A 26,964-nucleotide genomic window follows, 5' to 3' on the forward strand; every position below is an offset into this window, starting at 1 on the left:
AATAAATCCCCTTTTGTTTCCTTGAAAGAACAGTCTGCGCGTGGGTCCGTTCAGTAGCCATGACAACCACACAGCCATCATAATTCGTCATACAATGAGAACAGGACAAATCAACAATTGACACTGACTAATTAATATTAAAATCTGTAACATAATGTTTGAAGTTTGTTTGTCTGTTACTGTTACTATTTTTACCATTTCTTTTTGGAGCAACTGTAATCCACATTATTTCCTTAGGGATTAATAAAGTATTCTGATTCTGATTGTTTCAGGATACATGACCTGCCATTATCCAATGACACATCTGCTTACCTGTATCTTTTGCTCGTTTCTCCTCCTCTTCTTCTCTATTTTTTCTAAACTGAGCACCTGATGGCTTTGAACCTTACTTGTCCATCTTCCATTGGTTTTAATTTTGCACTCCAGTATGAACACAAATCCCCCAACTCGAGGATCACCACAACATAACCTAATAGACCTACACCTTAGTTCACATGTTTGTTGTTTTGTTTTTATTTTTTTTATTTTACGGGTTGGTTATTAGATGCCGCTCCAGACAGCTAGAGAATCCCCCGCCGTCCCGCCCTCTCCTCCCTGTGCAACAAGCAACAGGCGCACTTCACAAGTGGAGGGCGCCCTTACTCCCAGCAAAAGGGCGATAGAAAACCAGTCAGTGCCTATGCCATTCTCATTATGCGCTGGCTGATGTCGGGGCAGCATGAGTACGAGCAATTTTTTTATTTATTTTTTGCCGATACCCGTGATGCCGCCCCCCACCACGATGCCTCCCCGGGCAACTGCCCGTGTCGCCCGTATCAAAAACCGCTACTGAGGCTGAGGATTTGCAATTATTTGAGAATAAGCATTCTTTATTGGTTGTGTAACCCAGTGAGTTTACATGACTCAGTAATGCACTACAACATTGTTATTGTTAATTGTGATTCATCGTTACTCTGTTAATCACTGAGTTGAGGTAAAGTAGATCAAAAATAAAAGGTAAATAATATCAATATAAGAATAAAACCCCAAAGAGTATATTTAACACCCCTACTGGTTAGGAGGGAACAAGCCCCGCCTTCCCCTGCTCTGTACCGTCACATGTAGTGATGGTAAATTCAATTCTTTTTATTGAATCGAGTTTCAATGAGTCACTCACCAAAGTGAATCGGGTCTTATGAGTGATTTGAGTCACTGAGTCAGTTGCCCAGAGAGTGCAAAGGATGTACATTTTCACTCAAACTTAATATATTTCTTTTTTCATGTATATCCTACTGCTAAGATGAGTGATTGAAAAAGAAAAACAACTATTTTTATGGAGCAAAATAGAGCAAAAAAAAGATTTCTAAAGGGAACATTTATTTATTTTTATTTTATTTTATGTATCAAATATATATTTTTATGTATATTTAAACGTCCACTGAGCTGTGAGCCAGGGGGCGGTAATGCAAATTAACATTGGTTGCCAACTCACCCCTGTAGCTGTGTCCCAAAACGTCGGCTGCATCCTTCGGAGGCCGCATTTGAAAGCCAAATAAGTCACAGCCAGGCAACAAAGGCTGTCCCAATTCGTCGACTCCTTCAAATGCAGCCGGCATTCGTTCATGCTACAATTCAGCACAGCAAGAAACGGAGAGGGTGAGTGAGTGATCTGCTTAGGATGTCAGGATGGCCGAGTGGTCTAAGGCGCTGTGTTCAGATCGCAGTCTCTCCCAGAGGCGTGGGTTCAAATCCCACTCCTGACATCCCTTGCTTATTAAAAGTAAGACTGAAATGTCATGTTATGTGATGTCATCCTTCGATAAAGGTGTTGCCACCAAATGGTCACATTTATTTATCAGATAGTTGAAGAAAAGTCTCATCAAAGTGACTTCTTGAATCTCAGCTGAATATGTGTTGGTAAAGCAGAGGTGTAATAGTCTGCCAATCTGATCAGTTGTAAAGGTGTCTTGATCTGCTAGCCTGTCATGTGGATTCTGTATCAACAAGCACAAATGTGTCAGGATGGCCGAGCGGTCTAAGGCGCTGCGTTCAGGTCGCAGTCTCTCCTGGAGGCGTGGGTTCAAATCCCACTCCTGACATTACTTGCTTAAGACTGAAATGTTATGTGATGTCTTCCTTCAATAAAGGAGTTGCCACCAAATGGCAACTGCTTTGATAAGTTATGAACTTGAAATCTGATTCAGTTAGTGTTGGGGGTTCCATAGTGGAGGTCACCTACCAGGTTGGTGATGGGATGCTTTAATCTACATGCCAAATATCCTTGTGCAAGATACAAGGATATTTGGGCCCCACCGAGATTTGAACTCGGATTACTGGATTCAAAGTCCAGAGTGCTAGCCATTACACCATGGGACCCACGAAGCAAAGGGTTTACAGACAGATTTTGGAAGATTTGGACAAAACCTTTTCTTTATCGAAGATAAAATCCAACTGTCAGGAGTTGGATTTGAACTCCAACTTTAACACAGTGCCTTAGAACACTTGGCCATCCTAACTAAACAAAAAAAAAAGCATTCGAATGAGCTTACGCCAAAGACTGAACAATTCACAAAACAGCTTAAGTCGAGAAGGTAACAGCCAACAGCTAGTGAAGATGTTACCTTTGTTCAAGATATTGTAGAGGAAACTGTTTTATTTTATGACAGTAAGTGTTTGAATGACATGTAATACTCATACTCATGCTAAAATACCTCTATACAACTGCTGTCAGTGAATACTAGCTCAGGACTAGAATACAACTGTCATTGGACGTTTTATGGTAATAACAAGTGGATCCTCTCACCACCTAAATGAATCAACTGCCACTGAACATGTAGCAGGTGATGTGAAGAAGGAAAGGAAAGTTAATAAATAACATGCATGAGGTCCCACAGAGATTTGAACTCAGATCACTCGATTCAAAGTCCAGAGTGCTAATCATTACACCATGAAACCCACACCACAGAGGGTTTACACACAGATTTTGGAAGCCACACAATGTGATCTCATCAAATGAAATTCTGCATAACACTGTAAGATGCTTTGGATGAAAGCAAACTAAAACACTCTAGTTTTAATAAGTGATTAAAATATATTTTAATGGTAAAATGCTGATATAGTATTTTTGTTGTCTTTTTTTCTTTTTTTCAATGTAGCAATCAGAAATATTGTCAGAAGGCAAAACAAAAGGCCCAACAGATTTGCCGAGTGGACCATTACGGCTTTTGTTATAGTGGTCCACTTTATAGTCATATTTTATTAGAATTTGATTAGGATTTTTTTTTTTTTTTGAGTTAGTAGACTCAGATCAGACAAGATGGAGGGAACAGGGGAGAAGAAAGAAAGAGGGGAGTGGAGTTGAGGAGAAAGTTAACAGAAGAAGAGGGAGATAAAAATAGAAAAGAAGAGAGAGAAAAAACACTGAGCAGCACACAGTATTAATGATACATGTTTAGAGGCAGCAGCCGACCAAGATAGTGTGTCTGTGGGTACCTGTTTGTACACTTGTGTGTGTGAGCACACTTGTGTTCATTAGGTTACTCAATTTAACTATTTAACAGGTAGGTGTGGGGAGCCACAGCCTGCTCCCAAAGACATGAAGCAGGCATGGAGGAGACCTGGGCCCCAAATATCCAGAGGCCCCCCAGAGCATGAGAGCCCCTTTGAACAGAGAGCCAAGGAGAACCCTAGACAGGATTCACACAGCAGCCAATGTGCAGAGCTGTCAACACTGACAGTGAAACAATCTTCTGAGTGCTTAGTATTAGGGTTTTATCATTGTGTTTTTGAAGGAGATTAGTCCTCGGCACTGTACTTCCATGTGTCCTACACAGTGCATTGCTCTCCGATTTTGCTACCAACCTTCTCATATTGTACACAGATCTTTACTTTATTTTCAGAAAAGCTCATTTATATATGTTTGGTTTAACGCAACAACAGGAGTGTGCCTTGAACCCACACCTCCAGGGGAGAGTGCACCCTTAACACAGCATCTTAGACCTCTCACATGATGGCATGGACTCTGATTGTTTGGAAATACTGCCACACTGTGGAAGCCTGACAACATAATTTCACCTGAATCATAAAACAGAACAATTTTTTAATGGTAACATTAATAATGGCAAATGAACAGAAGTCAGCACTGATTGTAATAGCACTGTTCAAAGAATGACAAAAATGTCCCAAGTGTTGTATTTATTATGTTATTGATATTTTAATACGTTTAGTTTGTAAATATGTATTAAAACACTATTATACCTCTTTCGATTTCTGAAGTGTAATTACTGCAACTTTAGGCTGTATAGTTTAAAGCAAGTTATAACTACTCAGGTCACTATATGGCTTCTGTTTTAGCACATTTAATGAGGTTTCCTCTAAGCAAACAAAATATAACGCTCAGCTGTATCCTTTCAGCATTTTAGCTCCATAACAACAAACTCCAACAGGTGTCTCCTTGTCTTGAGATGAAGAACGGGTGATGAATCCCTGCATCCTCTGAATCTCAATTAGTCCACAGATATCCCTTCATCCGTTTTTTTCCACAGAACCTGAAGATCACAGAGAAAGATGTTGGCTTTGATGCAGGATCGTGCTGGAAATGTTCAAACAGACAGACCTGCAGTTTGCTCACCTGTTTCATTTCCATGGTGACAGCTGATAAAAGAGGACACAATATCACATGCTACACAGAACTAACACATGATTCAACTGTTATTTTAGAATGGTCTTAGTGGTTTTTGGACTAACCTGCCCAGCAAAAAGAGGGTAACATCAAAGGAGCGTCGACAGACACACCACGGAGCAGCTCAGCCAGCCAGGACACCTCAGCTGGATCATCAACAAACAACTCCTCTGATTCGTCCAACCACAGCTCAGACCCTGGCATCAGTATAAACAAACAACTGATTTTGAGTTCAAGGCAAAAGTACAACAGGTAAGTTAAGAAAGTAGTTCTGCGTTCATTTGCCTAATGAGCTTTTAAACTTTCCCTCTTGGTCACTTCAGCAACATCAGCTGTTTTCTTCCTTAATTAGGTCTGCAGACCTACTGCTGTAAACCATTGCTGGGTAGAATTAAACGTGTTTTTACCAGTTTCCAAACATAAATGCACAATTTGTTTGAGAGGCAAATGTTGCACCATCTACACAATCATTTCCTCCCAATAGCAGACCTGTTGTAGAGCCTCCGTCCTCTTCCTTTTCCTCTTTAAACCAGGCAGTAGCTGTTTCCAGAGCATCACTGCAGTCAGACATTGAAGATGTGAGGTTGCTGCACTGGAGACTCTTTCTTAGGCACGCTGTGTCGCAGATGTAGGCTTCTTTGGCTGAAGATAGACAGAAAAGAGAACACCTTTGGAGTGTGACTGTGTAAGAGACTGTGATCTCAAATCTTTTAAAATCACTTAAAAGACTTATTGTTATTATTATTACATGATATTGGTTTCAGACCAAGACAACTGACTCAGTCGTGTCTTAGATAGGTTGTGGTAAAGTAAAGCCTTACGTACTACCCATGTTTTCCAGCTGTTGGATGGAACTGACTGCATCTCTGATGTTCATGTGGAGTTGGTGACTGTCACGGAGGTGCCTCAGGATGTGTTTAGAGTGGAAAGCTGATTTAGTGTAATAAACCAGTTTAGGAAGGCACAAAGAGCCCACAGCAGTGATTTCAAACCTGTTGCCCTGAAAAGTAAGAGCCATACATAAAGAGGATGATCTCGTGTGTTACGGTTAAAGCTACACGCAGGTCAATGTGACCTGTATTGTATGTATATTTTGATTATAGTCCAGTCTTTAGAACCTAACCTGAAAGGTAAAGCGATCAATACCTGTCCAGGAGAAATCGTACAACAAAGATTGTTTCCCTTCCACCTCCTTAAAAACACAAATTCAGATCAAGAATCTATATGTACATGTGAAAATAAGTTCATAAACTTTATTTAAAATTATGTGTGAGACTGTCATTGAAAACGACTCACCTGGCAAATATGGACTCCTTTCACTGTCACACCGAGGAGGATTAAACTCCTCGGCTGTTTGTCCTCCTGTGTGTAAAATAATAGTTGATAAAGCAGTTTTTTTGTTGTTGTTTTTTAAAGCCATGGGCTCACATAACAAACATGACTCAAAAAGAGTTCTCTAAAATGACCAAGGGAGACAAATAATGCAAGAGCATGCCAAAGAATTATTACTGGGGCTTTTTACGAGATCTGTAACAGTTTTCACACCCTGTAGGATATTTTTCTGAAGATTTTCTGAAATGTACGCGTTTATGGAGTGTCTGATATATGTGACCTCTTTTCCTTTTCCTTTTAACTGCCTGGTAGCTCCATATTCAACATCTCAGGACAGAAGTTTCTTAGTTAGTCTCTCTTAAACTAATTAAGAAACAGACATCCTCACACAGAGTTCGCCCTTGTTTAACTGTAACACTGTCTGACCTCTCTCATCCTGTAGAATGTGACAGGTCCATCCTGCAGCTCGTTGGCTTCCTTTATAAAGTGCAGGATGGCTTGCCTGCGGGACACCCCCCTCAGCTCACCATGCAGCACTGGGCTGTGCTGAAGTAAGTACTCTCTCCCTCTGCGCTTTATGAGCTGAGAAGATGAACACACAGATATATATATAAGAGTATTTCTGTCAAGGTTAGACTACACTTCTTTTTCTTTCTTTTTTTTACCCATGAGGGGAAGTAATCTTCAGGGAGAAAGTAGCATCTGTGTTTTTTCTCCTGCTTCTTCTCTTCTCCGTCCTCCTCAGTCTCCTCTCCCTGTGCCAGATCGCCAACGTCAGCTTGGAGGGCAGAGGCTGCCAGCTGGAAGAACAAAGCCTCCTGATGGTGGCTCTGTGAACGCAGCACCTTCTGCCTCAGCTCAGTGTAGTAGAGCTGCTGCACTGTGGTGCTCCTGCAAGAAACAGGGAGGTTTTCTTTTCCTGTTATGAAGTCTGTCAGGTGTCTACTTTTCCACAAACATTTTCATAAACTTCAACAACACTTATAGTGGAAATTATTAATCTTGGAAAAAGAAGGTAATGGAAAACAAACTTACAAAATTAGCAGCCCACTTTCTACATAATACTGGACTCTTAGAAATAAGATAAACGGGACCTGGAAAGGTGGGATGAGTAAAGAGAGTACTCAGTTTATCGTTTCTGCTATCACACAGTCTAGTTAATATTTGACCAATATGATAAATCATTAAAAAAAGAAAAAGAAAACGTGGACATAAAAGAACTTTTAAAATAAGTCAGATCTTTCTAACATGTTTGACATGTTAGTCGTCCATTGGTGGACTTTATCTGGATACAGTGTTTTCACTGGGAGAAACATCTTAGTACTCATACAAGCAACGCCTTCAGTCTTATCTGTTGCAGGTTTCCCCAGTCTTGTAAACAGCAAAGTTGCACAACTACTGAAATCAGCACCAGTGCATAACAATGAGCCACAAGATCTACTTGAGATCATTGATATGCAAATCATCATGACTGCCAGGAAAACATGAAATTTTAAGTGAGATCACTAAATTCAGCTTTTAGAGTGTTCCCATTACAGCATGGGGCTGTTTGTAGATCTGGTGATTTCTGTTTCAACAGTGCAAACACTACATCAAAAAAAGAAATGGAAAACTAACCATTACATATCCTTTGTTCCATCGTTTCCCAAAGTACTTGCTCAGCTTTTGGTCCAAATCAAGAAACAGGTAATCATTATCTTAAAAAAAGGAGAAAAAAAAGCACACATTCAATCAGAGATGTCAGGCTCAGTTTAGGGTCTACATACAGCTCAGTTTCAGACCATGTGGCCCAGAAAAGTAAAAGTATTGACTAACAACCTAGCAGTACAAAGGCCTTTTATTTCCATTGCGTTTGCTCTGAAGAAGAACAAATACATTTTTAAAACATTCACACTTATGGGATCACAAACTAGCTGGTGTGTCTTAGATAGTGAGCGCAATTTGAACAACATGTCTCAGTTTTTCCACATTCAATAAATCTGCTGTCATTAAAAAGAACTGCAACTGTCTTAATCAAAGAACCACATCTATGAACAGCCATGAAACTGAGCATATTTCACACTTCTCGGTAGGGCGGCAAAATTAACAGTTGAGGTAGGTTAGCTCCTGACACAACACTTCATGCTGCACAGGAAAGAGTGGAAAAATAGGAAGAAAAAATTCGACATAACTTGCACGCTCAAGTAAAGTAACTCAGTTTTGGCCATATTTGTCCTGCAAACCATATGTTTGACAGCGCTGCATGAAATCAACACAATGAGTCCATTTAACACGTGTTATCCCTCAGTTATGTTGTTTACGGCTGATAGGAGATGGCTTTCCATTTATCATATCTTACAGCAGGTTCACTCACTATCAGCAGCCTCCCAGAATCTCAGCGTTCCACAGTTAATGAATAAAAAACATTTGCTCCTGAACTCCCGCGCAGAAACTAACTGACCTTTCATAACAGCTAGACCAAACACTTGGAGATCACTGACACCAAGATGCTTCAACACACTGTTCAACACCTCACGGCCTCTGGCTTTTACCTATAAACACACAGGAAGAAGAAAGAAAACATAAAACATACTGAGAGTCCATGCTTTCAGTGTTTTGGCTTTCTTGCAAATATGTTTTTTTCTAATAAAATACAGTTTTAGCTCTTCCACTGTTTTAAAAATAAATATACCCTACTGACAGATCAATGCAATCTTAACATGAATGTAATTTAGGTTTCTGTGTGCCCATGTGACGTGTCACAGTAAAATACCAAACAAGAAAATATGCTACAGAAAGGCCCTGTGGTCACTCACCGTGACAGCACAATCCAGGTGCTGCTTGTTCGGTAGAAGAACGCACACCTGTCGCCTCTGTTTGGTCCTCATTGCCACTAAGGCTTCGCATGGTCTCGATCCACTATATATCCTCCTCACAGCCTCCCATGGGCCTAACAAAGCAAGCCTCCCTCCTTCCTCAGCCTGACACATAATGATGTCTGTACAAACAGACAGATGCATCAAAAGTTGCCACATTACCAGATCTGCAACCAGAGAATTTAATGTATTTATTTATTTATTTATTTATTTAGCAGTTTGATCTCTTTAGAAATAAATAAACAAAATTAGCTCTAATGTGCTAATAATGTGTTTGCATCATTTGATCACCTTTTACTTCTTTTGGACATACTGGGAGTTATTTTCACTCCAAATACTACAGAAAACTGAAAGATATTAATGTTTTGCAGAGAGAAATTGTCATGTCAGAAGCTACTGTTAGAAGCACTGTGTCTGCTTGTTTATCTTTGGGTTTATGTTCCCGTATGTACTGAATATAGTCAGCTTTTTAAAATCTGTCCTGGTAATAATAGTTTGTTCTACAAGCTACTGAGTGATGGGATGTACTTAGTGTTTCATGCACAGTGTAATAATTCACGCTGTTGTTCATCTGAGGTTGTATTTAAATAATTGACCTGTTGAACTTTGAAACTGAAATATGGTGTATTCTCTCTTTAACATGACTATAGTTTATTCTTATTTAATTTTTCATTGCAGTTACCATTCCTAACTCACTTTTATTTAAGCATTAGTTAACTATAATAACCTTTTACCCCTTTCACACACCAGAAAAATAATCACAAAATGCTTTTTAGATATAATAGAAGACATAAAAAGGGAACACCATCACTAATCTATCATTAATTTATTTAAAAACAAAATCTAACAATGCCAATTGTGCTTTGCTTTGATAAAGCAAAAAGAAAAGTGACATATTTTTAGTAGCTGGTGATCCTAACATGTTCTCTCAACTTGTGAATTTTTTTTTCCAAGTTACCATCTACAGTGTTCTTTTGGATTCCCAAAATTATTAACATGCACAAAAACAAACAAACAAGAAAAACAAACAAGAAAAGAATACTACAGTGCATTAAAAAGGCACCTGCTTCCCAGATACAGGCATTTATCCTACGTTATACAGAGTAGTGGGATGTGGTTAATGCAGCTTCAGTATCCCACAAGCAGTTCATTAAAAACTATAAATCTGTACCACGTCCATCGAGTATTCGACAATACCACAATGACCTTTTTAGATAACATTCAAGAGGTAACACAATTAATCTTCTACACATACAGCTCGCTTTCATCAACACAACTTACACGACATACACAGCGGTAAGGCTGTAAAAGACCATTATTATCAGGTTGAGCAGAGTTCACATTGAAGTGCCGATGATTAAAGGCGACCAGAGGAAACATGCAGTACAGTACGTATCATGGCAGATGGGTCCCCTGGTGAGGAGACTTGTACAGACCGAGGGCTCAGAAATGCTAGAAAGCTCGTGACACTCTCAGAGCACATTCTTGTTGCAGTAACATACTCTTCTGTTCTTCCACATGCTTTAGGTGTCTTTCACCAATATGTAACTTTTTTTCATTTACAAGTTTAGAAAAATATGAAAAATAAACATTACAATGACCTGTAACAAGAAGTGTTGAACTATCACACGTATTTCCCAATAGAAATATTTATTTAAAGGACCCAATTCTTGTATTGCCCTGACGCATCAACAATGTCCTCACGATCATTCAATAATGATGGCAATTCATTACGCTTCCTTTCAAACTTGCTGCTTCCTCTTTTTCTTGCCATCAAGAAGAGGAGCGGTGTACGTTTATATTCATGTTCACTGCAAACTGAAACTGAAAGACACACTAAATATTGACTTGATCGACTTTGTGTTATCAAGTTACTTTACAACATAATTAGAAACTCACAGCCAAATGCACAATGCTGTGTTGTTTCACCATCGTACTTTAACTTCAGCCACTCTGCTTTTTGTTCATGTTTTTAAAATTTCAGTCAGGCATAATCTGACTTTTTGATTCCAACACTGAAACACTTAAATGTGTAAATGCAACTATAACAATAATAATAATAATAAGAAGAAGAATAGGTAATATCTAGTTACTAGAGTAAACTATCATAATTTAAGTCAGTGTAAGATTGATTTTATTAAAGAATGTAACTAATGATGGAATTTAAAATTCCATTGCTATATCTAACATGAAAGAAGAAGAATTTAACCCGGAGGTTTTGGATGACTGCATTTTTTTCTGTTTCCTGTTTGTTTTTGACCTTACAGAGGTCTGTAAAGAGAACACTATACTGCACTCATAATTAGCCAACTGTTCAAAAGAACTGCACTATTTTACCACACTATGCAGCAATTTCAACTCACAAATGCCCAACTATTGCTCTTTCAGCAGCAATGCTATAAAGGCTATACAGCGTGTTTATGATAGAAGAAGAAAAAAAAAAAGAGGTGGTAATCCCAAATATCTGCTTTCCCTGAAAGGCATGTCACAGAGTGTCTGAGCGTGTTGTTATTAGAATAAAAGTGGGTGTGATGGCTGGTATTCATTACTTTAAGTGCTGTGCTGTGTAACATTCATCGAAAAGTGAGGTGTTCTGCAAAAAGAAAAGAGATCAAAGTCACTTTTCATATGAAAAGTTTAAGTGAATGCACTTAGATATTAGTGGTTTGAATGCACTTAACTGTAGGTGGACATTGTTTTAGGCCTTGACTACGCCAGACTTTCAACAGGTACATATTGCATTCGCTAAGTAAATATTGTTCATGGGCCAAACTGCACACTGATTGTTTTTATCTAAAAAAAAAAAAACAGCAACTAGAAATAACTGACCTTCACCGTATGGAAATTTAAATTCATACATTTTGCCACTGAAACCTTGGATATGTACACAATTTGCAGGTGCACTGTATCTCTCTGAGTACAGCAAACTCTTCTCTTTAATTACACCAGAGTGTAATAATTTCAGTGCACTATAAATGAAGTTGTTCTACGTTCTATGTACAGGCAACACATTTTAAACTGTAAGATATTAGAGTGCACTGGAGAGAATACGGCAACTTTATAAACAAGCACAAAGAGTTAACATAAAAATGCCTCTGTTGTTGGTTATGTTTACAGTTATTTTATATGCATATTTTACTTGTTCACTTGTATAGACAAAAGGCAGCTTTGCTTTGTTCAGACTGCACGGTTAAATTTTTTTTCCCCATATTAAAACCTTTTGACTTCTCCTGCAAAGTTCACAACGAACGATTCCTAGAGGGACCCCTTCAATACACGTGTTAAATCAACTGCGCGGTTCTAACACAGGAAGTCAGGGACTGAAACAAAAAGAAAAAAGAAAAAAAAGAAGAAGAAAGGGAAGACTGGCTTCAAGTCTCTTCCGACTACAGCTGATAGTTAGCTGCTTTTACGTGAAGGCACTTCCTGGTAAAGCTTTCCACAGAGTAGCACCTGGGACTGTTTAGAAGTAACCAGTAGAAGCCCTTTATTGGAAGGAGCCTGGGGTCCGAGCTGGGTGACGCGCGTCGCGGTCACAGCAGAGTGAAACCTAAGATGTACTGCAGGAGTTTGTTCCGATTTTCCTGAGGTAGAAAGGTGCTGCTTAGCTCCAGAGTTGTCACCTTGTTTTCTCTCCTCTCCTTTAGGACCTGGAGAATAAACAGAAAACAGGAGGTTTAGCTGGATGACTCTGCACATCACCCAAATACACACATAAAAATGCACACATGCTTACCCCGAGCTCCTTGAAAGTCCTCACGGTGTTCTTAACCAGATAATGAGTTGCACTTTCACCTGAATGAAAAGAGAAGTGCTTGAAATACATAAAACAGAGACAGGATCTTACTTTTAAAAATTTTCACTAGCTAAATCCTTCTTTAATCTGATAGTAATTTCTTATTTTTCATGTGAATACTACTTATACTTTTGGACTTTATTCCCAGCACCTAAAAAAAAAATCATGACTGGAAAAACCATTTTCTCATTTTTAGCAATTTTCTCAATTCCAAGTGCGATGTAACACTAGAGAAGTTTTAAATTATTTTTTAAATACATTGTGCAGTATGTGGGCGATATTAGGATATTACCATAACCAGCCACTCCTCTTTCTGTGCGTGTGAGCAGGTATCTGAAGAGCCTCTGGGTGTAGTCGGACTCGACCATGGGCTGGCTCAGACTGTGGACGAAGATCGCAGCCCCGCTGTAGGCCTCCAGCACCGGGCTGAGCAGCCGCTGAAGGAAGACAAAGAACTCCTGGTGCTCTGCAGAAACACTCACCTGAAAGACAACACAAACAGACCAAAAGTCAAATAAAGTCATTTTTGATGGTGAACAGTGGATGTTTGGATGTGAATGCTGTGGCGATTGTGTTGGCTGCAAAATTCCAAATGGTCTAAGTATACCTTAAGGTAGCGATCTCTCTGCTCCTCTCCAAAATCGCTGTCCTCATCCTCTTCGTCACTCCTCCAGGAAAGGGGCTCAGCAAACTTTTTGGGCCACGGCTCATCTGTGGGGCTTGGGCTCAGTTCCTCCTGGTCCTCCTGACGCACAAAAACAGATCAGAGGATCTGAAAGTTTCATTACCCAATAGCAACTATCGCTAAGAGTCCTTCCTAAAACATTCAACTTCTGACATTAACCGCCATGATCTGTTATTTTTGTCCAGCGGCTGACGGCCTGTAAACTCACCTCTGCCACATAAAGAACTCCATACTGGATCAGCCTGGTTACTGTGTCATGGAAAACCTGGTAAATAGTCTGGCAAGGCTGTGGGACAGACAGGAGAGATGTAGACACGCTAAAACATGAAACCACATAGGAGTTGAAAATGTAATTTTATAAACAACTACTTGTCAACAAACTTGTTCCATCATTACTAGTGTAAACTAATATGCAAACATTGTAAATAATCTTCATTTAGAGCCTAGGTTAGAGTTACTAATTACGGTGACAGGAATGTCTTATATTCAGATGATCAATGAGACTATAACCACACAGAGATGAAGTCAAGATTAATTATCTTGTCACAATTGCGCAAAACAATGTCTGGCATATATAAAAGGACTCTGATTGTAAACATGTCCACTGCTGAAGAAATGAGGCAGTGGACACGAGGTGGATGACAGCAGTAGTCATAATATCATAGACGCGTATGTAAAATGTGCGCAGACATTTGGAGTGATAAAGATGGAATATGCAGGACTTACTGGTGCTACAGCCACCTCATTGATAAGGAAGTGGGAGAGACCAGCGGCCTTGCGGATGAGTCTCTCTTGACTTAGAAGATGACTACTGGGATTGCCAGGCTGGCGAGCAGACTCTGATTCCATGACCAGCTCTCGCTGCAGCGACAGGACACTACAGGCTGGAGAGGTACAGGAAAACCTGTGTGTTTAGGACTGCTGAACTTAGATCTACTGTCACTTGTTTACCTTCAAACAGCAATTTAAACCAACTATTTAAAAAAATGTATTATTCAAGCTTACATGTTCAGTATATTTTTCTTAAATAATAACCACAATGATGAACCAAAACAGCACATAATACTGTTGGCATAACTTACCAATGATTGCATCAGAAATGAATACATGGAAAAGGCCGTTGCTGTAGAAGTTGAGCTCAAAAAGCGCAGGTACAGTTTGACTAGGTGCGATGGTAAACTCTCCATTGCGATTAGAACTGCTGGTCACATTGAGGCAGTTCCCCAGGAGGTGGAGAGCACGCATGACCACGTCCTCTGAGTTCCCCGAAAAGCCCAAGTCAAAGTCTCGTGACAGGATCTCCTCCTTCATGTTGAAGAAGTCTTCCACTAGCTTGGACAACACCACCCCCTGACACAAAATGAGCAGGAAAAAACAACAACAACAACATCAGAAACTTAAAAAAAAAAAAAAAGTATATTGGTGAATTTTAATAAGCCCACTTCAAAATAATAAAAGTCGAGAAACAAAGAAAAAAACTACAAAAGGGCTTTTGGGGTTGTATGCAGCACTGAGCAGTTGTCATGACATTAGTGTGTCTGTAGAGGTCAGAGTCTCACAATTAATGCAAGAGGCGATGAAAGAGAATGCAGGAAGAAATACGATTTTCTAACAGAGTTATCTATTCCTATATTTATGACTTAAGTGTCATGCCCAGGAAGGTGCATACCTGCTAAACGGAAGAGGAACAAGGGGAAAAAAAACAAACATACCAGACGGGGTAATAATAGCAGGATTTTAAAAAAATGTGAGCTGGTGTATCTGGCAGTGACAGAACACGAGGAGAGAGGAGGCAACAGCTACACATACCTGTCTGTGTCTATACAGCAGTAGACAGGCCACAATGTGGGTCGACATGATTGCTGACGATTTATTGGCCGCTATGAGGAGGAGATACAAAAGGGTATAATAAGCAACACACAACAGAAAGAGAACAAAAAAAGCAGAAGTAGCAGAAGTACTTGTAATTCATTGAGACACCCTTAAAGCAAGACTACAGTGCTGTAAGCCCCAAACTAAGCTGTGTTCAGTTCCTTTTTATATGTGTATATATGTATAGCATCCAATCATAGCAGATATCAAGTCAGGAAAGTTTACAGAGTATTACAGAGACGATTCAACCTTGAGCGTGATTAAGTGTGGACACAAAAAAAAAAAAGAAAAAGTCTTAACATAAAGAAGCCTCAGACAGAACCCAACTCAAGGTGGGTGGCTGTCTGATTTAATAGGCTGGGGAGAAAGGATGTAAAAAAGCTATATACCTGTGTTTTGTTATATATAATTTTAATTAATTCATCAGAGTTTGACTTACTACAAATAAAATATTAAATAGGCCTAAAAGAGCTGATTATATTGATAGCACTCAAAGGCAGAAAGAAAGAGTATGTGAGGGAGTGTGTAAAGACAAGGGTTACTACAGATCACCTAAAGTAGTAATCAAGCATAGAGGTGCAGGACATTTATGAACAGCTAAGCTGGTACTGCATTCTTCCCCCTCCCCTGTGCTTCCATCCTCCCCTTCACCTTATTGGCTAAAAACAACATGCCATCCAGCTGGTGGTTCTGTGATAGGCTGTTGGTTTAAAAAAAAAAAAAAAAGCTAGTGTAGGAGAATGCAGCTGAATGAGCTGGGGAGAACCGGTTTCTGGAGTGCTATCCCAGGGCAAAACACCCCGAGTGATGTAAAGCGGATGGACTGATGCTGTGCTGTATTTCATGAGTGCTGCCTTTGTGAGCAGGTGCACCTTTAGCACAGGATGAAAAGGAGACTTATGTGCTTATTTAAGGGACCGGTGCTTACTGAAGACTTTAAATTATGATTCCTAGTCATCGTGCATGTAGTAAACCCACCATCTGCGGGTTGTGATTTTCTTACTAAAGAGAACGTGCTTGGCCAGGTTGTTGATAAGCTGTCGTCTAGAGATGTCCTCGGGCAGCTCTCTGTTCACCTGCTCTTCCTCCTGTCCATCAAACAGCTGAGCATCAGGCCTGGAAGGATAATAACAACAAGCCAATGTGTTTTTTACTGTGTCACACACACAGTATGTATAATTTAAGATGGCAGTTGTCATGTCCAAACACACACCAGCTCATCTTTCACTCCTATTTTTGGGAGCTTGCAGTGTAACCCCCAATAATGTTAGAATATAATAATATTGGGTACTGTAAAATGCAATACACATTAGAATATACAACCACTACACGGGGATACAGTATTTAAAACCTAAATAAACATAGACGAATAAATAGACAAAAGAGGAACAAAGTGGCATGAGAGTGCCCTGTGTCTGACTTCTCTACAAACAATCTGCCCCTGCCGTTAAAAAGTACTCAAGTTCAAGATCTCAAGTTAATAGCTTACCAATTATTTGTCATCATTTATCTAACGTGATCTCAGGGTGGTTATCTTACTCGTTTACTTCCTGGCTTTTGCCAAAGTCATTGCATGTCTCATCCATCCGTGCCATTAGCAAAACGTGATATGCCACTATTTCACGCGAGTGTTGAAAAGAGTCTTCCATAATATTTGTCTCCAAAGAGTTGAGAAGGTTGTTAATCACCACTGTTGGCACAAGTTTTGAAACTGACTGTAGACCAGCTGGGGCAGACTGCAGTCATCCCAGCGACAGTGCTTTATCGCTCGTTTTTACTATGAAGAGACAGCTTTGAACTGATCTGACCCCTGCCAGGGCTAACTAACGACCCGTTCTCAAATGTCACAGAGCCTGCCATGAAGTAGCAGGAGGGAGGTGTAGAGCTTGGACATGAAGATTGTCCAGGAAGGTCATGACATGTGAGACTATGGAGTGAGCGTGTGTGTATATTTGTACTAACTCTGCAGAAATAATGGTGGGCATCAAAGCATGTTCCAGAGATACAGGTGGTGGACTATGACGGCTTCTCTGGGTGTCCAAGTACTCCTATAATTGACATAAATGTGACATACGTATTCATAAATACATATTCAATATAAAAAACAAACATGGAAGGTTTTCAGCTCTTTTTAGTGTGATTAATCACCTTCAGGGAGAAGGGCTGGTTGAAATCAACACGGACACAACCGTAGTTCTTCCTCAACATCCTGAACACACCACATGCTATTCCCCACCAGCTTTCGTTCTTCTTCGGCTTGCCCTAGAACAAGACAGATTTGAAAGTTACCAAAAATATAGCTATAAGGACACAGCTGAAGCAGTTTGTGTCAAAACATGCTTGGCTCTACCACCAGAAATACATACATTTTTGTCAGTCACAAATTCAAAATCCAACTAATTTATTTTTCTGTGTATTTTTCTTTTTCTGTGCATGATTAAAAAACAAAAAACAAAAACACCTTTGTTGCCACCGACGTCATCCAGACACTCACCAGCTGCTCACTATTGTAGTTTCCCTCAATAATGCGGTCATAGGAGATGCCAACTGGCACCACCAGCACGTCTCCGATGGCCCCCGTGCACATTGTGTCAACCACGATAGACAGCATGCCTGCACGTGCTGGAGATGGCTTACCACTGCGCGACCGAGTCCCCTCCAGAAAGACCTCCAAAAACTGCTGCTGCCGCAACAATTCCTCTGTGTACTACGACAATGACGAAACAGGGAAATGATCAGGTGAATACAGAAAAGGTGTGTGTCAGACAAATGAGAAAATAATACATGTAAAGGTCGCAGTATTTTTGGTGAAAATGTAATTTGCTGACGTCCCGAAGCAGGAAATTCACTTAATTACAAGCTGACAGTCAAGTAAAGTCAAGGCCATGCCAGTGCTGTAGTATGCAGGTTAAACATGAGACTCAAAGTGTAGGAAATCGGGTGCATGCTGAGGTAGCTTTGCTGTATAATGATATCCTCCTGAGTACAGTGTGTACACAGCTGTCTTAGCTATGCAGACACTTTTGAGAATAGAAGCTTTGTCCTGAAATAAACTCTAGGCCGTGGCATTCAAAGTAAGCCGGGACGTCTAGGTTCAGCTTTCATGGGAGCAACTGGAGTTAGAGCAGCATGTGACCTTTTTCTACAGCTTGCCTGTGAAAGCTAATTCCATTCTGGCAAGTGACACATGCGTGCCAGATTAAAATCTCACTTTTTAGCAAATTAAATTACTTTGACCACTTTCAATCATTACAGCTGCAACTTGTGCACTCTTTGACATGTGCAATAACACTAAGTGCAATACTCTTTTCTGGCGTCGTTGTATTTTTACTCAGTTGTATACAGCATTTGTATTTTATTTTTATTCTATTGTATATTTTATTCTATTTTATTCTACTGTATATAGTATTTTATTGTGTTCTATTCTGTACAGTTGTGTACTGTATTTATTCTTATTGTATTCTAATTTTTGCTTCATAACTTTTGCACTGTCCACTTCCTGCTGTGACAAAACAAATTTCCCACGTGTGGGACTAATAAAGGTTATCTTATCTCATCTTAAGAAAAAGAGGTAAAATATGGTTTGTATAACAGGATTGAATTTCAGCTCATCATTTCTACTAGCTGCTCATGTCTTGGGCTGATAATTCTTATCTTAAGGACACAATACGAACCTATCTTACAAGCACAATACACTGTTACTTATTGCCAACCCCTTCTGAAGATACAAAGAAAATCTGCCACTCAGATCAACCCATGCAATTAAATAAACCACCTAAGTTTCCACGCTACTTTGTAGAAAACACACTGAAAATCTTCCAAGTAGTTTATGATGGCGAAACACTAACAAAAACCTATGAATCTGCAACACAAGCCTGAACATCTACTCGTCATGTGATACAGAAAAACCTATAATGACCAATACTGGGTTACAACTGGTAAATAAAAGGTTAGATGACGTATAAGCCGACCCAATATGTTTAGAGAGCAAAACTGTTGACACATGGGTCACTACAATAAAGGAAAGGAGCATATCTACCCAAACATTTAGTTTGGGCTTACAAATGACAGGACTGTAGCAGAGTCAAAATAAGTTCTTTGGAAGATATAATGCTAATTACAAAGTAAAACTGGAAACAAAGACATGGCTTAAATAACAAAAACATTTCACTCTCTCATTATTCAATAGAAAAGAACACACAGAGCAGAAAACATGAAGAAAACCCGCTCTGCAGACTTACTGCGTGCAAAAGAGATCGGTACAAAATGTCTTTCTTTCCATCTGCAGACTCTTCCATTCTTCGTCGTATGAAGAAACCTCCAAGTTTACGGATCAGGGTGCTGAAAACAAAGAAGTTTTATAAAGTAGTTTCCAAGCTTTTCAATGGGCAGCAACAGCGAGCACAAACTCCACAGCTGTCAGCAAATACAGTTTTAATCAGTGATTTCCTCAAGGTACTAATTTGGATTAAGGTGTGACTATGATGAAAAAGGAGGACAGTTTGATACCGAAGCACTTAAAATATAAAGATGACTCATCCTGACACTTCAGGGACCCATGTTGTAAATACCCATGTAGTACAAAAGGATCAGTGCTGAACCAAATGCTAGTTGAAGCAGGATAAAAAAAAAGATTTAACTATCGAACATATTTCCAGGGAATTCTTTATTGTTTGAGTTAAACATACACCTTATTTCCAGATCAATCTTCACACAAGGCCTTATGTTTACCTGAGGATGGGGATGCTTAAGTTGTTTCCAGCAGCGATGTGCGGGGCTTTGATGTTATGACAGAACAGAATCAACGTGATGAGCAGGTAGTCGATGTGGGATTTGTGAACTGGGAGGAAGACCATCGGCACATTTTGCTGCAAAGAAAAGAGAAATAAGCAATTTCTCCTAACACGTTTTTAAGAACTCTGTATGTGATCAATGTTGAGAACTTTTATTATCTACGAGAAATGTACAATGACAGAAAACACCTTGTAAATATTACAAGCAAGAAAATAAACACTCAGCTAAACAGCCAGTTTATTAGGTACACTTGTTCAACTGCTTGTTAACTCACAAGTCTAATCAGCCAATCCCAATAACTGCCCAGGAACTGAATGCATTTAGGTGTGTAAACACAGCCATGATGAACTGCTGAGGTTTAAACCGAGCATCAGAATGGGGAAGAAAGGTCATTTAAGTGATTTTGAACGTGGCTTGAGTGTTGGTGCCAGATGAGCTGATCTAAGTATTTCAGACACTGCTGATCTACTGGGATTTTCCTGTAAAGGAGAAAACATCCAGCAGTTCTTTGAGTAAGAATACCTTGGTGAAGTCAGAGGCCAGAGAAAAATGAGCAGACTGCTTTGAGTTGAACTGAACACTTGATTACTGCTGCAAGATTTGGATGGTAAGGTCAAAATCAGACATAAACAACATAAGGTAGGGATCCATCCTGCATTGTTCGGGCTAATGGTGGTGGTGGGGCAAATTTTCGTAGCAAACTTAAGATCCCATAGTAGAAAATGAGCATCATTTAAACACTAGAACCTAGCTCCGAGTATTGCTACTCATCATACCCATCCCTTTATTGCCGCACTGTACCCATCTTCCAGTGTGAATATCATGCCATGTAACAAAGCTTAAATGATCTCAAACTGGTTTCCTGAACATGACAGCAAGTTCACTATACTCAAATGGCCTCAACAGTCACCAGATCTCAATCAAATGAAGCACCTTTGCAGAGTCGTGGAACGACAGATTTGTATCTCAGATGTGCAGCCAAAAAATCTGCAGCATGATGTTATCATGTCAACACTGTTCAAAATCTGAATCTGTGCCACAGAGAATTAAAGCAGTACTGAAGTCAAAAGGGGGTCCAACCTGGTACTAGCATGGTGTACCTAATAAAGTGGAGTGTATATTTAGTGCTAGTTTATGTATATTTACAACTATCAATCATTTACATTCATAAAGCCTCTTCAGTGGTCAGAAATAAAGGCTGCTTCGCTAGTTAATCAAGACACAGCAATCAGTGAAGAAGACTATGTACATGAAATACTACATCAGCTTTATCGGTTTAGCCGTTACCGTTTTCAGCAATCAGAAACAAGTTTTCAATATTAATGGAAAAAACAGTCTTACTCATTTTGGGTAGCAGATTGTGCTGAGACAGTTTATCATGTGTGTCTTTGCCCCTCACCTCTGTAGCAGCTTTCTTCACCATTTCCAGCTGTCCTTTGTGGATCTGGATGCTCCAGAAGAAGCCATTAAACAGCCTCAAAAGCACCCAACCAGTTAGCCTAATCCAAAAGAAAAATTAAGATGTAGAACAGAACACAACATAGCAGGTTTGCTTAAGGCATTACAATATTGTCATAAACTAAAAAGTATAAATACCTAATAAAGGCTGGGGAAATGTTAGCAACCATCTCTTGGAGGAAGGCCCTGGCTTTCTGCTTTACTTTGCTGACAGCTTTGTGCTCCTGACCAGGCTGGCTGGCTGCAGCATCCAAGTCTGTTGCTACTGTCACAATAGCATCCTCCACCCTGCAATCAACAAAAGAAGAACACAAACATAAAGCTGCCTCTTCTAACATTCAACGCATTGTCTCCATTTCTCTAATAAAATGGTTTCTTTATGTCCACCATATCACAAATTTATCTATGATTGGAAAATAAAGTTTGATGTGGGCTGAATTTCCTGTATCCTGACTTTTACCTGCTGTTGTTGAGTACGTTATCCACCACGTTCCTGGTGAACATGTCCTTGTGGACATCTCTCTCCACAACGAAAAGCACATAACTCAGTCTGCGTGCCAGCCAGCCCCGCTGTCTAGATGAGCACACACAGAAAAACGCTTGCATAAAACCACATAAACGATACATATTTACATACGAGAAGAGATTCTCAAATATACTCAGATATATGCTGAAAGCTGTGTTATAAACATGAGCCTTGCTTTTCGCACAAAAACACATAAGTTAAATATATGAATCAACATCCAGATAAGGGACAGTCAGGAATACTTGCACGACTTTTCATGGTAATATCACATTTCCAGGAACTGCAGAACAATGCATAACCTGCATAACCCAAACACACAGCTTCATCATCAACAGCTGTGTTACAGGTCAGGTTTGCTATACCTTGATGAGCTTTCAAGTAACATAATACTGACTGTGTCAGGACAAAGCAAACGATGCTAACCCAACCATGCTGAGTACGGTACATCACCATCTCTGTTTCCATGCTAATAGAACTAGATATTAACTTATTTCTGTTTTTCCCCATTCGGTTTGGAGCATGGTGGCATATATCTTACTGAGTATTGTCAACAAAAGCCAGCCACTGGGTGCATGTGTCTGGTGTCCACTGACAAACACTGTAAATTATTCATCTGTCGACCTTTCCACAATTTCAGAGAGTCATCCTCTTGACTTAAATCCAGTTATTTTACACTGGTTGTTAAGAATTTCACCCTAAATCTGAACTGCATTCAATGGGACTGATTGGAGATCAGAGGACTGACAAGGCAAGTAGAGACTTTCCTGTTCTGCCAAAGCACGACGTGAAGTTTCAGTTGAAGAATGTTCCTAAAGTGGAAGGGAAGTGAAAAGCTCCGTTTACCTAGTGTGGGTCTCGTTTATGTAGATGACGTTTCGCAGACCCAGAGATGGAATACTGGGATTGAACAGTCTCTCCTGTAAGGAACAAAAAAGATAAAAAATGAGAAAGTAACTCGAATCAGTTTAGTTTCGCGTTACTTTACAGCTTGTTATGCTTTAATTCTCGTTAAGAAAATAAATTTAACTAGAATTGAACCTTTTAACAGCTAATTTTTTATATTACTGCACTAAACTCAATAATGAGGTGTTTTAAGAATTGCTTTATGTCTAAAAAAAACATTCCTTGAAAATGCCTTGCAACCACTTTTCAGATTTTCACCTTTATCATATAAACACAGGAAGACAACCTGAGATCCACATATCATTTAATTAGCAAATTAAATAATCAAATTAGATCTGAATAGATTATATGAATAATAATGACTTATCTAAAATTATTTTTAATTATGATTTTTTTAAGAGGACTGCTTGTTTTTCCGAACAGCCAGGATAGATCGAGTTAGCAGGAACTATTCGATTCCATGCTGGCCAATTTCTTTACAAAAGACCAGAAATCAGCAAATGAACTCAAGCCACAGTTAATTAGCCGTGATGTAATTTTACCCAGCTCTGTGGTGTACAGGAGTGACAGCAGCGCCCCACAAAGGGCCTCTTTCTGTTCAGCAGACCCTCCTTCCACGTGCTGGCGACATTACGCAGGACTGAAGGGCTGGTGCTGCGGTCCTTGAAATGCATAAAAAAAAGATTGATCAGGAAGAAGCAAAAGCATCACATGAAAGGACCGTGTGTGCTGATATGAGATTTATCGCCTTTGATCTTGGGGGGGATGCATGGCGCTGTTCTGAATGTACAATGAAAATTACAACAACAACAAAAAGAAAACAAATTAATTGTGGCTTACCGAGTCTTCATTGGGATGTTTCCAGCGGTTACACCACTGCTCTCCATTGCTGACCTGCAGCAGCAAGCCATCTGACAGCTCCATGCTCTCTGCTGTCTCCTTCCTCTCCCTCCTGGTCACACACCACTAGCTGGCAAGCTGACAGCACACACAAATACAATACAGTTATATTTTTTTTAATTTAAGTGATCAATGAATATTAGTGAGTAGCACAAAGAAAATGCACAGCGTTTAAATCTAGCTGGTGGAAAAATACAACACTCACTGCAGCAATGTATTAAGCTACAGTGGGCGACATAGCTTATATCGCCTTCACGAGCAGCCTCTGCTCAGCATTTTGACTGCATGAGCAATGATGGTGAACAACCAGATGTTAACAGCTTCCTTTCAACTTTAAAGCCAAAAGTCAGCACCTCCCACATGAGGCATCGCTGTGCTATTCAGATTCAGTCAACGCTGGCATGCTCCGGTTAGACCTGATTTTCTAAGAAAAGTCGGAAGTCATACTGGAAAAACCAACAAGATGCAGCAGATAATAATGTATATTAATCACCCCAACATCTCAGACTGAATGCAGTCTGGTGGGACTAGTTAACAGAGAAGTCAAAGTTTTACTTCTTTAACTGATATGCGAGTAAGCCATTTTAAATAGCAGTGTGACCACAGATAGGGCAAAGACTTCCTCATTTTAGAAAACACAAACATTTTCAAACACCAAACAATGCACTTCTTAAAGATGTTAATTAAGATCATCATCTGCCCTCAAGACACAGCTGTCGTACTCAACTCCAGCTGACAAGAACCTTAAATTAAATGCACAAACTCAGATATATGCAGCCAAACTACGCTGCTCTTTTTTTGGTTTAGCTTAATGCACACATTAAATATTTGACAATGGAAAAAAACAAATAACAGAACCAAATAAAGCCTTTACTTTGGGAAGCAGCAGGTTTATGGCACAGAAAAATTATCATTTTATCAAAAGGCCCGCAGTTAGATTGAGTAACAACATCAACTACTATGTACGCACTGATTTACTGGCTGAACAGTGCTATCTGACAAGTCACCAGTTCGCCATGATTTCTGACAGAGGCCCATTGGCAAACAACAACAAAACAAAAGTAAAACGCCAGTATTGCCCAAGCTGACATTTTAACATGAGTATCAGCTCACGGTTACATAGCTGGAGCGTCCCTATCAGTCACTATGTAGAAATGGTCACTACACAAAATAGCAATCTAAAAATAACATAATGGGAAGCTTTTGTTTGGCATTTTAAACATAATTTGTCTAATGTGCCTCAAATGACACTTTGCTTTTGTTACACACCAGTTGTCCTGCATAACACTGGTAAGCGTCCTGAAACAAAGTCAAAATTTACACTAAACACACAATGCTGGAGGATTTTACAATGAACCAAACATAGCATAACCACTGAACCTTCCTGAAGAAACAAGGTAAGGGGATAGCTAGACATCAGTAAGGAAAGAGAGAAGATGTGAAGAGAACCCACAAAGGTAATTAAGAGAATGTCTTTGATTAGCCTGGAAATGAGTCAATTTATGAATGAATGCTTACACAGACTGTACAGTATGTGTGTCAGTTAAGGACACTGTCGGTCCATCTTTCTCTGACTAATACGTCTGACTGTCAGCAGACTGGCCTCTTCACAAAAATGTTCCTGCCTAACAAGCTTCAATGAATGAATGAACATTGTGACATTGTCCTCCTGTGGTGTTGTGGTTGTAGTGGGTGATGTGCACACAGATGAGGGAAGCAGAGATTTCAAAGGGGTCAACGGCCGAGAGTACTCCAGAAAAACAAAGACCTCCAAGAATGAGGAGCTTAGGGGAATTAGATAACAAGTGAAGGTAGCCCTTACACTGCATTAAAGTTTAATGAGTACACGGATAATAACATTCAACGTATGCAAATCCTATAAACTAATTTGAATAATTTTCATGGGATATATCTACATTAGTTTGTAGCAACTTCCACTATCTGTTATAACGTTGTTAAATATTTGATTCAATCAGTAATTTCAAAATGAAGTATCATCAAGAAATTATTAAAAAACAACACGCTGAGGCGCTACTATCGAATTACACTGGCAAAGTATGGCCTGGGCCATCTGCCACATAATCACGTTTTATTTACCTTTAGCAAAATCATGCCTGTTCATGCACACTGAAAACCACTGGGTTAATCCGGCAGACAGGCTCAGACCTGCCTTGCAATAAGCAGGTCAAACAGGAGAGGTCTCTTTGTGACAGATGGTCAGTTCAGATAACTAGCTGATCAGACAACAATAGCACCAACCAGACATGCCCATGTCTAGCTTGGCCGCGGAAACGCGGTACTGTTCAGTTACAGCCGACACCTCCTAGAAAGACATTATTAAAAAGTCTCCAGTTTGTGCATTTGGATGGTGTTGCGTAAAGTTATTAAAACGTGATGTGAGCAGCTTCCGTGACCGTCTGTGGCACGCTGCATGGCATGCTTCCGAGCTTCATGAGGCACATCTCATCTTACAGCTAACGCCGGTACTCACGATGGTCTCCAAGACAGGGGTGACTTTAACCTGTTCTCCACTCGATGTCTTAATCTAGTCTGAATCTTAAATGATTAGCATTAGCCCGGTTTACCTCAGTGCGGATGAGACATGGAAAAATGTCAAATCCCACATTGCCGGGGGTCGTCTCGAACTCAATGTCAGTGTAAAGTTGACCGACTATGTCGTGTTTTACTGTGAAAAACGGCTCTAAATGATAAGTAATTATCTCTCACAACCGTGTCAACAAGTCCATATTAACGACACAGTTACTGTTTCTATGACAGGACAGGAACGGCGTTAGTAACAGTTACTAATAATGCAACGATGTAGCTGTTAGCATTAGCTCTCCAGCCACGCTCGCGAGAATGGACTCTCACTTACCTTGACAACAGTGTTACGCTGAGTCATATCTAAAATGTAAGCTTATCGACAAACAGCCGGCCGCTGAGTATTTCGGTACGCTTCTTTTGTAACACACTAGCTCCACTGTCCTTGGTACACCGGACAACACAGCTCTGACAGGAGGGGATGTGTGACAGGAGGGAGGACCACTTGCGGTGGTTTTGTTTTGGTACAAGCAGCGGCGCCATTCTGCCACCAGCCAGAAGAGGGCAGCACGACGCCACTTTGACCACTTTGCGTTGCAATTTGACAACATTAAACACTTAATATAAAGGTGCGTTAGTATT

General features: G+C 39.9%; 2 protein-coding genes and 3 non-coding genes across 5 annotated transcripts; 2 read left to right on the forward strand and 3 right to left on the reverse strand.

Moving 5' to 3' along the window:
• The first annotated feature begins 1,659 nt into the window (after window positions 1-1,659).
• trnal-cag (transfer RNA leucine (anticodon CAG)) lies at window positions 1,660-1,742 on the forward strand. The gene has a single exon. It is a non-coding gene; the product is annotated as a tRNA-Leu (tRNA).
• A 253-nt stretch (window positions 1,743-1,995) lies between these two features.
• trnal-cag (transfer RNA leucine (anticodon CAG)) lies at window positions 1,996-2,078 on the forward strand. The gene has a single exon. It is a non-coding gene; the product is annotated as a tRNA-Leu (tRNA).
• Window positions 2,079-2,283: 205 nt separating this feature from the next.
• On the reverse strand, window positions 2,284-2,355 carry trnaq-uug (transfer RNA glutamine (anticodon UUG)). The gene has a single exon. It is a non-coding gene; the product is annotated as a tRNA-Gln (tRNA).
• A 1,810-nt stretch (window positions 2,356-4,165) lies between these two features.
• On the reverse strand, window positions 4,166-9,126 carry LOC146663683 (FERM domain-containing protein 6-like). The gene is made up of 13 exons (XM_085415299.1): window positions 8,788-9,126; window positions 8,433-8,523; window positions 7,610-7,689; window positions 7,028-7,086; window positions 6,658-6,883; window positions 6,419-6,574; window positions 5,957-6,022; window positions 5,784-5,852; window positions 5,486-5,660; window positions 5,150-5,302; window positions 4,726-4,857; window positions 4,610-4,632; window positions 4,166-4,526 (listed from the first exon to the last, which is right to left on the reverse strand). The coding sequence occupies exons 1-13, from the start codon at window positions 9,004-9,006 to the stop codon at window positions 4,485-4,487; spliced, it is 1,491 nt and encodes a 496-aa protein (XP_085271425.1). The 5' UTR covers window positions 9,007-9,126; the 3' UTR covers window positions 4,166-4,484.
• A 528-nt stretch (window positions 9,127-9,654) lies between these two features.
• gpam (glycerol-3-phosphate acyltransferase, mitochondrial) lies at window positions 9,655-26,956 on the reverse strand. The gene is made up of 21 exons (XM_085416521.1): window positions 26,657-26,956; window positions 23,722-23,859; window positions 23,424-23,543; window positions 22,822-22,895; window positions 21,913-22,026; window positions 21,591-21,740; window positions 21,394-21,493; window positions 19,932-20,068; window positions 19,442-19,541; window positions 17,695-17,907; window positions 17,349-17,462; window positions 17,163-17,248; window positions 16,204-16,316; window positions 15,138-15,208; window positions 14,411-14,678; window positions 14,055-14,212; window positions 13,537-13,614; window positions 13,251-13,388; window positions 12,936-13,125; window positions 12,584-12,642; window positions 9,655-12,497 (listed from the first exon to the last, which is right to left on the reverse strand). Exons 2-21 carry the CDS (start codon window positions 23,803-23,805, stop codon window positions 12,381-12,383), a joined length of 2,484 nt encoding a protein of 827 aa, XP_085272647.1. The 5' UTR covers window positions 23,806-23,859; window positions 26,657-26,956; the 3' UTR covers window positions 9,655-12,380.
• Between the last annotated feature and the right edge of the window lie 8 nt (window positions 26,957-26,964).

This window comes from Rhamphochromis longiceps, linkage group LG8, assembly GCF_057381845.1.
Source record: "Rhamphochromis longiceps isolate RC_006_pf linkage group LG8, R_longiceps_female_GT1.1, whole genome shotgun sequence".
Lineage (NCBI taxonomy): Eukaryota > Metazoa > Chordata > Actinopteri > Cichliformes > Cichlidae > Rhamphochromis > Rhamphochromis longiceps.

Bases quoted from the DNA above. Each gene is read 5' to 3' on its own strand.
- LOC146663683 (XM_085415299.1), bottom strand. From the start codon at position 9,006: ATGTGGCAACTTTTGATGCATCTGTCTGTTTGTACAGACATCATTATG. The intron at 6,575-6,657 runs GTAAAAAAAAGA...TCATCTTCTCAG, and splicing joins AAGATTACTTCCCCTCATGG to CTCATAAAGCGCAGAGGGAG. The intron at 5,303-5,485 runs GTACGTAAGGCT...GTCTATCTTCAG, and splicing joins ACAGCTGGAAAACATGGGTA to CCAAAGAAGCCTACATCTGC.
- gpam (XM_085416521.1), bottom strand. From the start codon at position 23,805: ATGGAGCTGTCAGATGGCTTGCTGCTGCAGGTCAGCAATGGAGAGCAG. The intron at 17,249-17,348 runs GTGATTAATCAC...TGTCAATTATAG, and splicing joins ACCAGCCCTTCTCCCTGAAG to GAGTACTTGGACACCCAGAG. The intron at 12,643-12,935 runs GTAATATCCTAA...CTTTTCATTCAG, and splicing joins AAGAGGAGTGGCTGGTTATG to GTGAAAGTGCAACTCATTAT.